Source organism: Zingiber officinale, chromosome 8B (genome assembly GCF_018446385.1).
Source record: "Zingiber officinale cultivar Zhangliang chromosome 8B, Zo_v1.1, whole genome shotgun sequence".
In the NCBI taxonomy this organism is placed as follows: domain Eukaryota; kingdom Viridiplantae; phylum Streptophyta; class Magnoliopsida; order Zingiberales; family Zingiberaceae; genus Zingiber; species Zingiber officinale.
The window spans coordinates 16869633-16883409 of record NC_056001.1 but is presented as its reverse complement, the minus strand read 5'-3'; the positions used below and the strand labels follow the sequence as shown (position 1 = coordinate 16883409).

The window sequence follows — 13777 nt, the reverse complement described above, 5'->3', positions numbered from 1 at the left end:
AATATCTTCATCCATAATTTTAACATATTATATTGAGTGCAGTGAATTTTTTTATTACAAATTAGGTTATATTCATGTTAAAAAATCACCACACTCAATTTATTAGGTTAAAATTCAAATTTAGGATATTTTTATGATCATGAGAAAATTAAGAATCTATAAAAACTTGTTTCATGAAATTCTGAGATCGTTAGGTCCATATTTAGGCATTTCGAATGATTTTTCTTTTATTTATTATTTTTTTAAAATCTGGGACGAATCCTGTATTCGTCCCAAATTTTGGGACGAATCCTGTATTCGTCCCAAATTTTGGGACGAATTCTTGGATTTGTCCCAAATTTTGAGACGAATTCCTGGATTTGTCCCAAATTTTGGGACGAATCCAGGATTCGTCCCAAATTTAAGAAAAATAAAAAATAAAAGAAAAATCATTTGGAAGGCCTAAATATGGACCTAACGATCTCGGAATTTCATGAAACAAGTTTCTATAGATTCCTAATTTTTTCGTTATCTTAAAAATATCTTCATCCATAATTTTAACATATTATTAAGTGCGGTGAATTTTTTATTATAAATTATGAAAAATTTGGGTTAAAAAATCACCACACTAAATATATGAGGTTAAAATTATGAATGAGGATATTTTTAAGATCATGAGAAAATTAGAAACTCATATAAACTTGTTTCATGAAATTCCGAGATCGTTAGATCCATATTTAGGTCTTCTAAATGTTTTTTCTTTTATTTTTTTTTTAAATCTGGGACGAATTCCTGGATTCGTCCCAAATTTAAGAAAAATAAAAAAGAAAAGAAAAATCATTCGAATGACCTAAATATGAACCTAACGATCTAGGAATTTCATGAAACAAGTTTCTATGAGTTCCTAATTTTCTCATGATCTTAAAAATATCCTCATCTATAATTTTAATCTCATATATTTGTGTGGTGATTTTTTAACCCGAATTTGAACTAATTCAGGTAAAAAAAACACGAAACTCAATATATTATTTTGAAATTAAGGATGAAGATATATTTATGATTAAGAGAAAATTAGAAATTCATAGACTTTTATTTCATGAAATTCTGACATCTGTAGATCTATATTTTAAGTTTTAAACACGTATTCGAACATGCGTTAAACGCTAACATACTTAATTAATACTAAACTATCTATGTTTCACTAAATATGGGACTAACGATCTCGGAATTTCATGAAACAAGTTTATATGAGTTTCTAATTTTCTCGTTATCTTAAAAATATCTTCATCCATAATTTTAACATATTATATTGAGTGCGGTGAATTTTTTATTACGAATTAGGTTATATTCATGTTAAAAAATCACCACACTTAAGTTTTAGGTTAAAATTCAGATTTAGGATATTTTTATGATCATGTGAAAATTAGGAATCCATAGAAACTTGTTTCATGAAATTCCGAGATTGTTAGGTCCATATTTAGGCATTCCGAATGATTTTTCTTGTATTTATTATTATTTTTTAAATCTGGGACGAATCCAAGATTCGTCCCAAATTTTAGAAAAATAAAAAATAAAAGAAAAATCATTTAGAAGGTCTAAATATGGACCTAACGATCTCAGAATTTCATGAAACAAGTTTCTATGGATTCCTAATTTTCTTGTGATCTTAAAAATATCTTCATCCATAATTTTAACATATTATTAAGTGCGGTGAATTTTTTATTACAAATTATGATAAATTTGGGTTAAAAAATCACCACACTAAATATATGAGGTTAAAATTATGGATGAGGATATTTTTAAGATCATGAGAAAATTAAAAACTCATAGAAACTTGTTTCATGAAATTCCGAGATCGTTAGATCGATATTTAGGTCTTCTAAATGTTTTTTCTTTTATTTTTTATTTTTTTTAAATCTGCGACGAATCTTGGATTCGTCTCAAATTTTGGGACGAATTCAAGATTCGTCCCAGATTTTGGGACGAATCCAGGATTCGTCCCAAATTTAAGAAAAATAAAAAAGAAAAGAAAAATCATTCGGAAGACCTAAATATGAACCTAACGATCTCGGAATTTCATGAAACAAGTTTCTATGAGTTTCTAATTTTCTCATGATCTTAAAAATATCTTCATCCATAATTTTAATCTCATATATTTAGTGTGGTGATTTTTTAACCCGAATTTGACCTAATTCAGGTAAAAAAATACGAAACTCAATATATTATTTTAAAATTAAGGATGAGGATATATTTATGATTAAGGGAAAATTAGAAACTCATACTCTTATTTCATGAAATTCTGACATCTGTAGATCTATATTTTAAGTTTTAAACACGTATTCAAACATGCGTTAAATGCTAACATACTTAATTAATACTAAACTATCTATGTTTCACTAAATATGGACCTAACGATCTCGAAATTTTATGAAACAAGTTTCTATGAGTTTCTAATTTTCTCGTTATCTTAAAAATATTTTCATCCTTAATTTTAACATATTATATTGAGTGCGGTGAATTTTTTTATTACGAATCAGGTTATATTCATGTTAAAAAATCACCACACTCAATTTATTAGGTTAAAATTCAGATTTAGGATATTTTTATGATCATGAGAAAATTAGGAATCCATAGAAATTTGTTTCATGAAATTCCGAGATCGTTAGGTCCATATTTAGGCCTTCCGAATGATTTTTCTTTTCTTTATTATTATTTTTTTAAATCTGGGACGAATCCTAGATTCGTCCCAGAATTTGGGATGAATCCAAGATTCGTCCCAGATTTAAAATAAAAATAAAAAAAAAGAAAAATCATTCGGAAGGCCTAAATATGAGCCTAACGATCTCGGAATTTCATGAAACAAGTTTCTATGGGTTCATAATTTTCTCGTGATCTTAAAAATACTTTCATCCATAATTTTAACATACTATATTAAATGTGGTGAATTTTTTATTACAAATTAGGTCAAATTCAGGTTAAAAAATCACCACACTAAATATATAAGGTTAAAATTATGGATGGGGATATTTTTAAGATAATGAGAAAATTAGAAACCCACAGAAACTTGTTTCATGAAATTCTGAGATCATTGACCTCACAGGTCATCCGAGTTGGTATGTGGTGGGATGCTTACCACATGAGGTCGCGGGGTCGAAACTCAGGGTAGTCGGGGTGTAAATCCCCGGTCCCTGTGCAACTCACCCCACCTGTCACATGCTAGCTCAGGATGCTGTGATTTACCTCCCTCGTGATGGCCTTGGGTTGGGTGCGGCGGGGGCGCTGGGGGCGAGCGATTTCGCCTTTTTACCACATGAAATTCTGAGATCATTAGGTCTATATTTAGGTTTTCCAAATGATTTTTCTTTTCTTTTTTATTTTTCTTATATTTGGGACGAATTCCGGATTCGTCCCAAAATCTGGGACGAATTCCGGATTTGTCCCAAAATCTGGGACGAATAAATTTTGGCCCGATTATTTTTTTTTAAAAAAAAAATTTGATTCTGGAACGAATCCAGGATTCGTCCCAGAATATGGGACAAATTTTGCAACGAAAATAATGTTCGTTGGAAATTTGCGACGAAAATATTTTGTTGCAAATTTCGTTTCTAATTTGGATCAAATTTTGTATTTGTTGCCAAAATTGTTGCGATTTTGGGATGAAAATTTTTCGTCCCAAACTTTCATCCCTAAATTATTGTTTTTTTGTAGTGTTAGTTTTCCGTTGCGTACTCATATTTTAAAATTAAAAAAGAATAAGTTTTCAAAACCATATAATCCCCCTCTCACTTGCGACTGAATCCAACAATAATGTGTAATGTTAATGTTATGTTTGAGAATGAGTTATGATGCTTGTGAATGTGTTTGAAAAACCATCTCATAAGATGATGTTGGTTGATATATAAGTAAGCAAGAAAAAAATGTAAAAATTAGGGTCGTTCTATTCTAGAGTTGCGAGCGATAGAATTTTAATATTTCGTCGCTAGTTAAAGATGGAATTTTAATATCCTGTCATTCCGTTGTTAATTATAGACAGATTATTAAAGGTACGTCTCTAATTACGATACTTAGCGGTAAAATTTTAATACTTCATTGCTAATTAGAAACAAAATATTAAATTTTATTTCTAAAAATCAACTCCATTTTTAAAGTTTATATCTACAATTAGTAACGGATATTTAATAATCCGTCTTTAATTAAAGACATAACATTAAATTTTGTTGTTAGATCATAATGGCACTGTTAATTAATATAATGACAGAATATTAAAATCCGTCCCTAATAAAGATAGAATTTAAATAAGTCATCTCTAAGAGACGACTTAATAAAATTTTGTCTCTATTTATAACAATGGAATTAATATTTCGTTTCTAATTTTAGAGATGGAATATTAAATTCTGTCGCTATTAGTAATAGAATATTTAATTTCGTCGTTAAACCATATCAATTTCATGGCGATAATAAAAATCAGTCTAATTCCGTCACTAAATGACTTTTTTTTTTTTTTTTTTTTTTTTTTGCTGTAGTGGTTGTATTTGATTTCATATTGTAATCTTATTAGACGTTGTTATGTACACAAAATTTGCTTCGTGTGATTGCTTGGTCGGTTTCTTAAGCTTCTCTATCAAGTCATTTTATTTCATTTTTTACTATGTTTCCTATAAATATTCTTTGCGGGAGGCGTTTCTTGTAAAATTAGCCGTCCAGTTCTTGTTTACATGAATGTAAAAATTTTATAATATTCAGGGACGAATCATTCTGTTTGACTGAATCTTTCCAAGCAGGGTTCTAATTTGGAACTTTATGTTCATGGTTGAATCATACTGTTACTGAAACTATCGACGCAGGATTCAGTTTTGAACTTCCAGTTTATGGCAGTTTTTCTTTAGAGATCAAGTCTTGTTACCTGCATGATACAATAGCGTGCAGGAGCTAGCACATGTAGAATTTGTTCCTTTGTCATTGAATATTGATGTTTGAAGTAAACAAGGAAGTAAACCAAAACATTCAGTTGTATTAATCATTTCACAAACCAATCAACCAATGTAAACAAGAGTACTGATTTAATGTGTGTTTAATGCTTTTTTTCTTATTATGTGCAGAGGATGAGTAAGGTAACATCAAGCAGGTCTCACTTCCCGTCTAACATGACTACTATCTCAGGCTTCAAGATGCTTGGTTTGATTTCTTATTATGAAAGAAAAAGCCCCCCACGGACGTTTGCCTCATCGGAAACATGGACGTCCTCCCCAATGACGGTCATGCGATCAATCAGTGCCCGCTGCCCTACTATTGAGCGCCGACCGATGATGCTGTTTAGGATGCATGAGTTCTTCTTGATGTGAGCACCTTGCATCACAGTACATCCTGACAACACTACTCCATACTCAATCACACATCCTGGACCTATAGCAACGTCTGGCCCAATTAAGCATTTTTCTCCGATCACAGCAGTCTCATGGATCAGAACGTTCCCTATGATACGAGGGACAGCAGCTAATTTAGTTGATGCTTTCTTCCGCAGGGAGTCCAAATAGAGACGTTGGCCTGTGATGTAGTCCTTTGGCTCCCCTATATCCATCCAGAAACCTGGTAAGACCATGGCATAGAGCAGTTTATCTGATGCAAGTTTTGGAAAAACTTCCTTTTCCAAAGAGGTTGGTCTCAGATCAATACGATCTAAGACGGATGGATTCAGTAAGTAAATCCCTGCATTGAACTTGTTTCCTACGAAATCTGCTGATTTCTCCACGAATCTGTCAACCCTCCCACTGTCTTCATCCATAACAATGCCATACGTGGATGGTTTATCAACATACAAATTAGAAAAAGGTCATGCTACCAGGGTGTACGATGCACAAATTAATGAGTAACAACGTAGCTCAGTCATGTACCTCGGTTGCCATTACTGTTGCCTCCCCGCCATGTGATTTGTGGAACTGAATTAGTTCAGCAAATGGATATTCATTTATGACAGTGCTGTGGAGTACAAAGAAGGGTTCGCCCGAACCATCAACTAGCTTTTCTTTAGCTAAAGCCAAGGGACCAGCTGTGTCCAGTGGTTCAATCTCTCGACAGCATGTGATTTTAATTTCAAATTTATCCTCAAAATCCTTTAAAAAATTAATCATCACCTAAACAAGGAGGAAGATGAGACAGAGACCAGTTGCACGAAGATAAATACATGACTAACACAGATCAATGATTTCTCATACCTCTGGTGGATAGCTGTCTGGCAAAATGACTTCATTAACTCCAATATTTGTAAGCGCTTCAATCTGAAAAAAAAAATGTTACGGCTTTTTATTAGAGACGATCTGATATGTAAAACCTTTACTTCATAATATGATATTTCTGATCTTCATTTAATTATGTAGAGAGCCAAAAAGCATGTACCTGATGAAGGATCATTGGTTTGTTGGCAAAATCAATTATAGGTGTTGAAAAAATGAGTGACAGAGGTTGGAGGCGAGTGGCAAATCCCCCAATAAGGATGAGTGCTTTCATGGTGTACTTTCAAGTTTCAACTGATACATGACAATTCCATCGTATAAATTTTATTTTTTAAAAAATATTAATAACACAAATTCTTCCGTCATATGGTTCCATTATCAACATCTTGGGTTTTGAGGATCGGTTAGGATGCACAAACTCAATGAAAGAAAATCAAATAAACTTTTTTTTTGAACCATAATTCTTCTCAAATTAAATCAAATGATATGAAACTGAATGTTTTGCTAAATTCAGTTTGAATGGAATACAACTATGAATGTATATCTACATTGACTCTGTTAATGTAATCAAGGATGGCAAATTGACAATCCAATTATAGGAGTACCTTGAAAAAAATGGTTCAACATATGAGAACTTCTATATATGAAATCATTGATCAGAATCATTATTATATTATTCATTACATTAGAAAGAAGAAAAAACTGGAGCCAGTAAGAAAAAACAACATTATCAAAGAACTCAGATAAAAGACATTAGAAAGTTATCGTGAAAAAACATCTTCTGGAGTAATATCAAAACACCAAAGTTAAATTATTACAATAATTTAGCTTGTACTAGGTTGGTCTCAAGTTCTTGATATCCTTCAATTTTATCAATGCTTTAACATTTCATATTTTATGTATATGGGTACTCATATTAGGGTAATAGCTAAATTCCATAAATAAAACTAGACAAAGCTATAAATCAAGTGTCTCGAGTGGTTGAAACAATTTTAAATAATGCAATTGCATTCACAAATTGGGACATTTATTTTCACAAAGTTGGATAGATTTGGTGATAATTTATCCAGAATGTTAATCTTTCTCCCTGTATCTAATAAAGATGAATGCTACGAATTAGAACTTGAGAACAAACTTAAACATGCTTAATCATCTTCATGTGACAATTAAAAGTGGGGGATCAGATTTTTCATGGTAATATTTGAGAGACTCCCTATCACCCAATTCACAAATGTCAAATATGCAATACAAAAAAAACATTTATGTGCAATACCCATGACAATAGTATCATAGACAATAATGAGGTATCAAACTATCACATGAGCAGGGTGTCCTGGTTTTTGAATAAGATTTTAGGCCCTATTACTAATAATGAATAAAACATGGATAACTTTTGAATAACTTGATATGACATAAGAGAATAAAAGCCAGATGAATTACTGCTTGAATATGTTTAATTACAGAGGAATACCTACTTATCGTGTTAATTTAAAATAAAATAACTATGATTCCATGTTATAGTCTCATAGAACCGTGGAGAAAAGAGAAATACATATACCAACTCCAAATGAATGTTCAACGCTTTCCAAATCTGAGATTCAAAGAAAGAACCAAGAGAAGCATTTCTTTTCGGAATTCCGGCGCATGAATACAGATCAAGAACTCACGGCGGACTCAAAACAAGAACAGGGGCCATGGAAAAGATCGATTCTAGACAAAAACCAACGGGAAAATAACAGAGAAGAACAACTGAGACAAATAGAGTTGGGATCTCACCAGGAAGTCGCAAATCACGAAGAAATAGAGCAGATCTCTCCGCTGCCTGTGAGGAAGAGGAGATGAGGAAGGAGACGATGGTCTTCAGATCCCGCCTTTGCCCTTTTATAGGCCGCGGATTTAAAAATTTGCATTTAATTTAATTTAACTCCTTCATGACGTCATTAAAATAAACAAATAAAATTACCGTTTTATCCGACGTGGCATACTAATATCTTTACCAGCAAAGAAAAAAGTTGTGTACCATTTTATTTTTTTATTTAATTTTTCAAAGTTGAGATCATTAGAGATTAAGAAATACGGATCTTAAATATATCTAATATTTTTTAAAAAAAATTATGGAATATAACAGACTTGTTAAAATAAAGAAAATATTTTACTAATAGAAACTCTTTATTGATTTGTATTCAAGTAATGTTAGTGTTAAAATAGCACTTTGTTACCTTTACCCGATGTAATATAACGATAAAATATTTAGAAAAAATATTAAGAAATTAAGATTTAAATCGAGTGAATATTTTAAAAGTGAACTTTTGAATGCATTTTTAAATTTATAAGAAAGACACCCAAGACGTAGCGCATAACGGTCAATGACGTAGTCAGAATTTTTTACTGCCTTGGACTGGAGCCATCTTCTCAGCAAGTGATCTCATACAAGGAAAAAAATCGAGGCAACGCTAACGGCCTAAAATTATCCTGAGTTCAATTAATGTTGCTTGTATAGTTTATCCTAAACATCTTAGGAAAGCAGGCACACGTTTTGCTAGAAAAGGAAATGATGCCAGTCATCTAAAAATTATTGGGCTGCACTAGGCTGGAGCCAGTGCAAGTCACCACTAGTTGCATCAAGGGTCCAAACTTTTAATGGAACTCTTTGGGTGCACTGGGCTGGAGTTTAATGTAGACAATGGACATATGATATTTTTAATATAATAATAGTCAAATTTTATAAAATCTCATGATATAAAATTCATCCCATTATATGTCTTCTACTTGTGTATCTAAATATAGATTCCTTCATATTCATAGAGTCGGCTGGGCAGCTGAGACGACGGATTCATCTCATAAGAAAGATAATCTATCTAATATTAATAAAAAAGATTTTATTAAAATTAAGCTTTTTTAAGAAAATTTTAGAATGATCTTTCAACAGTAAAAATGATAATAACAGATAATGAATATCGACTAAGAATTGCAATTAGGAAACAAATCATAATTTTACTTATTTTATTTATTAAACTGTCATTATTAAAAAATAAATACTTTAGTGACCTTTTAATGGGCAAACTAATAATATGAAATCAATAATGCATTCAAAATAGTTCCACTTAAACTTAATAATATGAAGCTTGATCCTGCCCGAACGTCGAGTCGATGGACGCTGGGGACGTGACGTTCTCCTAACTGGTGACGCGAATCTCTGACCGACCGTATGGATCTCCGACGATCCTGCAAAGAAGTCGGGCCGGTAAGGGGTTCCCAGCGACGACCCTCCGACGCTCAAGTCAGGCAAGAGAAAACGATGAAGTGGCTACCAAGACGAGAAAAATCGCGTACCTCCTGGTGAAGTTTGTGAGCTCTTATATAGAGCTGTGGGGAGGCTTATGCACACCTACCGAGGTGTACACGTGTCCTTTACCATACCTTAGTATGGGCTTGCCAGAGGAGCATGTCTGACACAATACTGCTACAGTCCGAACACCTCTCTGATGGGACGGCAGAACCTTCTGTCGTAAGATTCTGCGTATGACTTGGTCGTTGAACATGCCTGTTGTCAGAAGATGTTCCCCAATGTCCCCTTGTCCTTTTGTCTCATCTTTCCCCGAGCCGAGCGGCCAGCCGCTCGGAAGGTACCTCTCCGTCCGACCGGGAAGATTCCCGGTCGCGTGCTCGGCTGAGACTGTTCTTTCACAACATTACTGCTTTATGCCTTGGCCAAGTGGGTTGCCCGCTCGGCCCGGCGACCCTGTTCACTATGAGCGTCGGAAACCCGACTCCCCGTCGGGTTGTCTTTGATTCCGCTCAAACCCGTTCGGTCGGTCGACTCACCCCTTATCCTATCGGCCGGACCTCATGTTGACCATTTTGACCTTTGACCTCCGCGTGGCGTTGACTCTCCTCCAGAGGGGGTCCCCCAACCTTACTGCTGGATCACTTGACTCCCCTTCAAGTCCAGTCGAAGGAGGCGATTAGTCCGACTGACTGGACCGCCAGTCACGCCGAGCGACATCTTTGTGAAAATATCCTCCGCTCGGCCCCCACGGGGGTAGCTATAACGTCAGTCAATGCCAACATTCCTCGGATCTCTTCGAAACTTGCGCCAATCTCCATCATTAAGGTCGAGCACGTGCTCATTAAATGTGCTCCAGTAGCCGAATGCCATGTGGCGCTGCTGCCATCATCGTACGGCGGCAATGTGGTGTCCGACGGGATCGGGGCGGTTTAAAATGGATGGCCCGATACGTGCTTCGGTTCCCGTGACCTTCATCCGACGGTGGAGGTCGCTCGGGCCCAACCCTATTAAGCCTTCGCCTTCTCCCCCAGCCGCATCTATGCCTTCGCGTGCTCCGCAGCTTCTCTCTCTTAGCACTCCGGCGACCCTGCTCTTCTGTTTTTCGACGATCTCCGGCGTTCTTCCCTCGATCCTCCGTTTCTTTGTAAGGTTCTCCTACTTCCTCTCTTTGTTAGCCTTGTGTTTTCTTTATGTTTCTTTCCCGAGTTTTGGTCCTCTGGGCGCTGTTTCGTCTGTTATCTCCTTCCTTCTATCATCCGCTTTTCTTCGCCTTTTGTGATTTCGTCCGTTCGGACAATGGCCAGTTCTTCTCAACCTCAAGACCCAGCCCTCGACCCATGGTATACCACCATGGAGTCGCGCTTCGATCGGCACGACGCCGATGTTCTGATGGACAACTTTGACATCCCATCTACTTTGAAATCATCCTACCCTCCCCCTCCGCTCGGCCACACAAACCGCCGCGCGGAGCTTTTTGTGTTTTCCGCGACCAGTTCATAGCCAGTCTGCGCTTTCCAATCCATCCCTTTATCGTAGAAGTTTGTAATTTTTTCGGCATTCCGCTCGGAAGCTTAGTCCCTAACACTTTCCACCTTCTATGCGGTGTCGTCGTCTTGTTCAAAATCCACAACATTCCCCTCCGACCGGAGGTCTTCTATTATTTTTATTATCCTAAACAGTCTAAGCTGGGTACTTACATGTTCCAGGCTCAGCCCGGTTTAGTATTCTTTAATAAACTACCCTCTTCCAATAAACATTGGAAAGAGTTCTACTTTTATCTGCGTCTTCCCGAGCGGGCCTCCTTCCAAACCCAATGGCAAATTGGACCGCCAACCTCTCCTGAGCTAAAGAGGTTCAAGACCCGAACGGACTATCTTCACGCTGCCAACATGCTAGCCGGTCTGAAGTTCGACATCAACAAATTCTTACCTGAAGGGGTGATGTACATCTTTGGTCTGAGTCTGATCCGGACCCCCCTCCCGAGCGGCTTCGGTAAGAACTTTACTTATACACTCGCCTTTATTGCTAACTGATTTTCTCCTTTTTCTTTTGCAGCGGACATTGTCATGGAGTCCGTGATGGCCGACATTTTGAAGAGGAAGGCGGCAGCGCTCGAGGCCGCAGCTGCCAAAGAGATGGAGCAACTGGGCATCACCCCGGTCGGCTCTAACGAAGGAGAGAGCGAGACGAATGCGGGGGAGTCGGCCGCTCAGGCTTCTCTCCCGGAGCCGACGATTGGCATAACTTCTAGCCGAGGGCCTTCCGCCCGGGAGGAAGGCTCCGCTCAGGAGGAAGAGCACCCTTTTCGACAAAAGAGGCGCCGAGTTGAGACACCACTTCGATCGGCGACTTCCGCGGTCCAGCCGTCCGAACGGACCACCGCCGATTCTCGTGGCAAAGCCCCCGCGGTGGAGGCGATCTCGTCCGATCGGACGCCATCCCAATTGGACGCGTCCGCGGGCCCCCTCGAGGCCATTCCTGTCAGCTCCCTTCCGTCCGCTCCCCGCCGAATCGAACGTTCGACCATTTTGTCCCAGTTTTCTGCGCCGGCCTCCGATCCCTCCCCAACTTCCGCTTAGACGACTCCCGGTCAGCACCGTACCGTCAGGGTTTCCCTGCATCTCCCCACCGAAGAGTTGATGCCTGAATCCGATCGGCCAACCGCGCCCGAGCACATGATCACCATGAAGGGGCCTCTAGCCGAAATGTGGGCCGACGCTCGGGCGCGTGTCGCGATGATCCCACTCAGCAATCTGATCAACAACCATATGCAGCAAGCCACGGGGGTAAGCGTGCTTTCCTTGAAGTCTTTTATGTCGTAACTCCGCTCGGCTTATTAATGATTTTGTTTATGTCTGGCCATGGTGGACGAGGAGCTAAAGAGGCTGAAGGCTTCGGGCGGTCCACCCGGCTCCCAAGGCCCCTCCTACGCCGAGCTGCAGAAAGAGCTCAAAAAGACGCAAGACTTGTTGGCGGCTGAGCAGAAGAATACGGCCGGCCAGGCCCATACTCTGGCCGAATTTGAACGACAAGTCAAATCACTGGACCGCAAAATAAGCTTGGCCACCGAGCGGAAGAAAACGACTATCTCTAATCTGGAGAAGAAGAATGTCGAGGCTCGGGGCCTGGAACAAAGAGTTAAAGAGCTGATGGAGCAGCTGGACGGCGAGAAGGCGAACCGCTCGACCGAGGTGATTAAATATAAAGATGAACTAAAGACTTTGCAGGAGTCCCTCGCAGCCTCCCAAGCTGCCTTCAAGGAATATCAAGAGGTTGAGCTTGGCCGAGTTGCAGCCCTGAGGCTGAATTACATCCGTTCGGACGAATTCTCGGAGAAAGTCTGTGAATGGATGTACACTGCCTTCGAGCTTGCTATGACTGCCACCACCACTTATTTGAAGTCCAAGGGTCATCTTCCCGACTCCGTCCTCATCCCGGCCGAAGACCAAGCGACGCTCCTCGGCACCATCCCAAAGGACATTTATGATTTCCTTGTGTAGAAGTTTTTATATAATTCGGCCGCTCGGCCAAAGACTATCCTTTTTTGTAATTCGGCCTCTCGACCTTAATTCCTCGGTTTTCAATGAAAAATTTATCTGCGTTGTGCAACTTCATTTTTAATTTGTATGTTTGCGGGTGATTGGTTGGAGCCTATGACACACAACTTGGCCAACTAGGCCTCCCGAGCGGGTGTAGGTGACATTCGACTTGTCACTACTTTCCCTTGGCGCTTATCTTCAAACGTCTTTCGTTCCGGCCGGAGGGTTTATAGTCGCCGGTGCGACTCTCGATTTTTAACGTCGGAGTTCGACGGTCTTCCGGCCGGAGGGTTTATAGTCGCCGGTGCGACTCTCGATATTTAACGTCGGAGCTCGACGGTCTTCCGGCCGGAGGGTTTATAGTCGCCGGTTCGACTCTCGATATTTAACGTCGGAGCTCGACGGTCTTCCGGCCGGAGGGTTTATAGTCGCCGGTTCGACTCTCGATATTTAACGTCGGAGCTCGACGGTCTTCCGGCCGGAGGGTTTATAGTCGCCGGTTCGACTCTCGATATTTAACGTCGGAGCTCGACGGTCTTCCGGCCGGAGGGTTTATAGTCGCCGGTTCGACTCTCGATATTTAACGTCGGAGCTCGACGGTCTTCCGGCCGGAGGGTTTATAGTCGCCGGTACGACTCTCGATATTTAACGTCGGAGCTCGACGGTCTTCCGGCCGGAGGGTTTATAGTCGCCGGTTCGACTCTCGATATTTAACGTCGGAGCTCGACGGTCTTCCGGCT

The 13777-nt window shown here is 38.8% G+C and overlaps 1 protein-coding gene across 1 annotated transcript; it reads right to left on the bottom strand.

The window, feature by feature from the left end:
* Positions 1–5167: 5167 nt before the first annotated feature.
* On the bottom strand, positions 5168–6483 carry LOC122017155 (probable mannose-1-phosphate guanylyltransferase 2). Its single transcript, XM_042574692.1, has 4 exons — positions 6373–6483; positions 6192–6254; positions 5871–6110; positions 5168–5791 (listed from the first exon to the last, which is right to left on the bottom strand). Exons 1-4 carry the CDS (start codon positions 6481–6483, stop codon positions 5168–5170), a joined length of 1038 nt encoding a protein of 345 aa, XP_042430626.1.
* Between the last annotated feature and the right edge of the window lie 7294 nt (positions 6484–13777).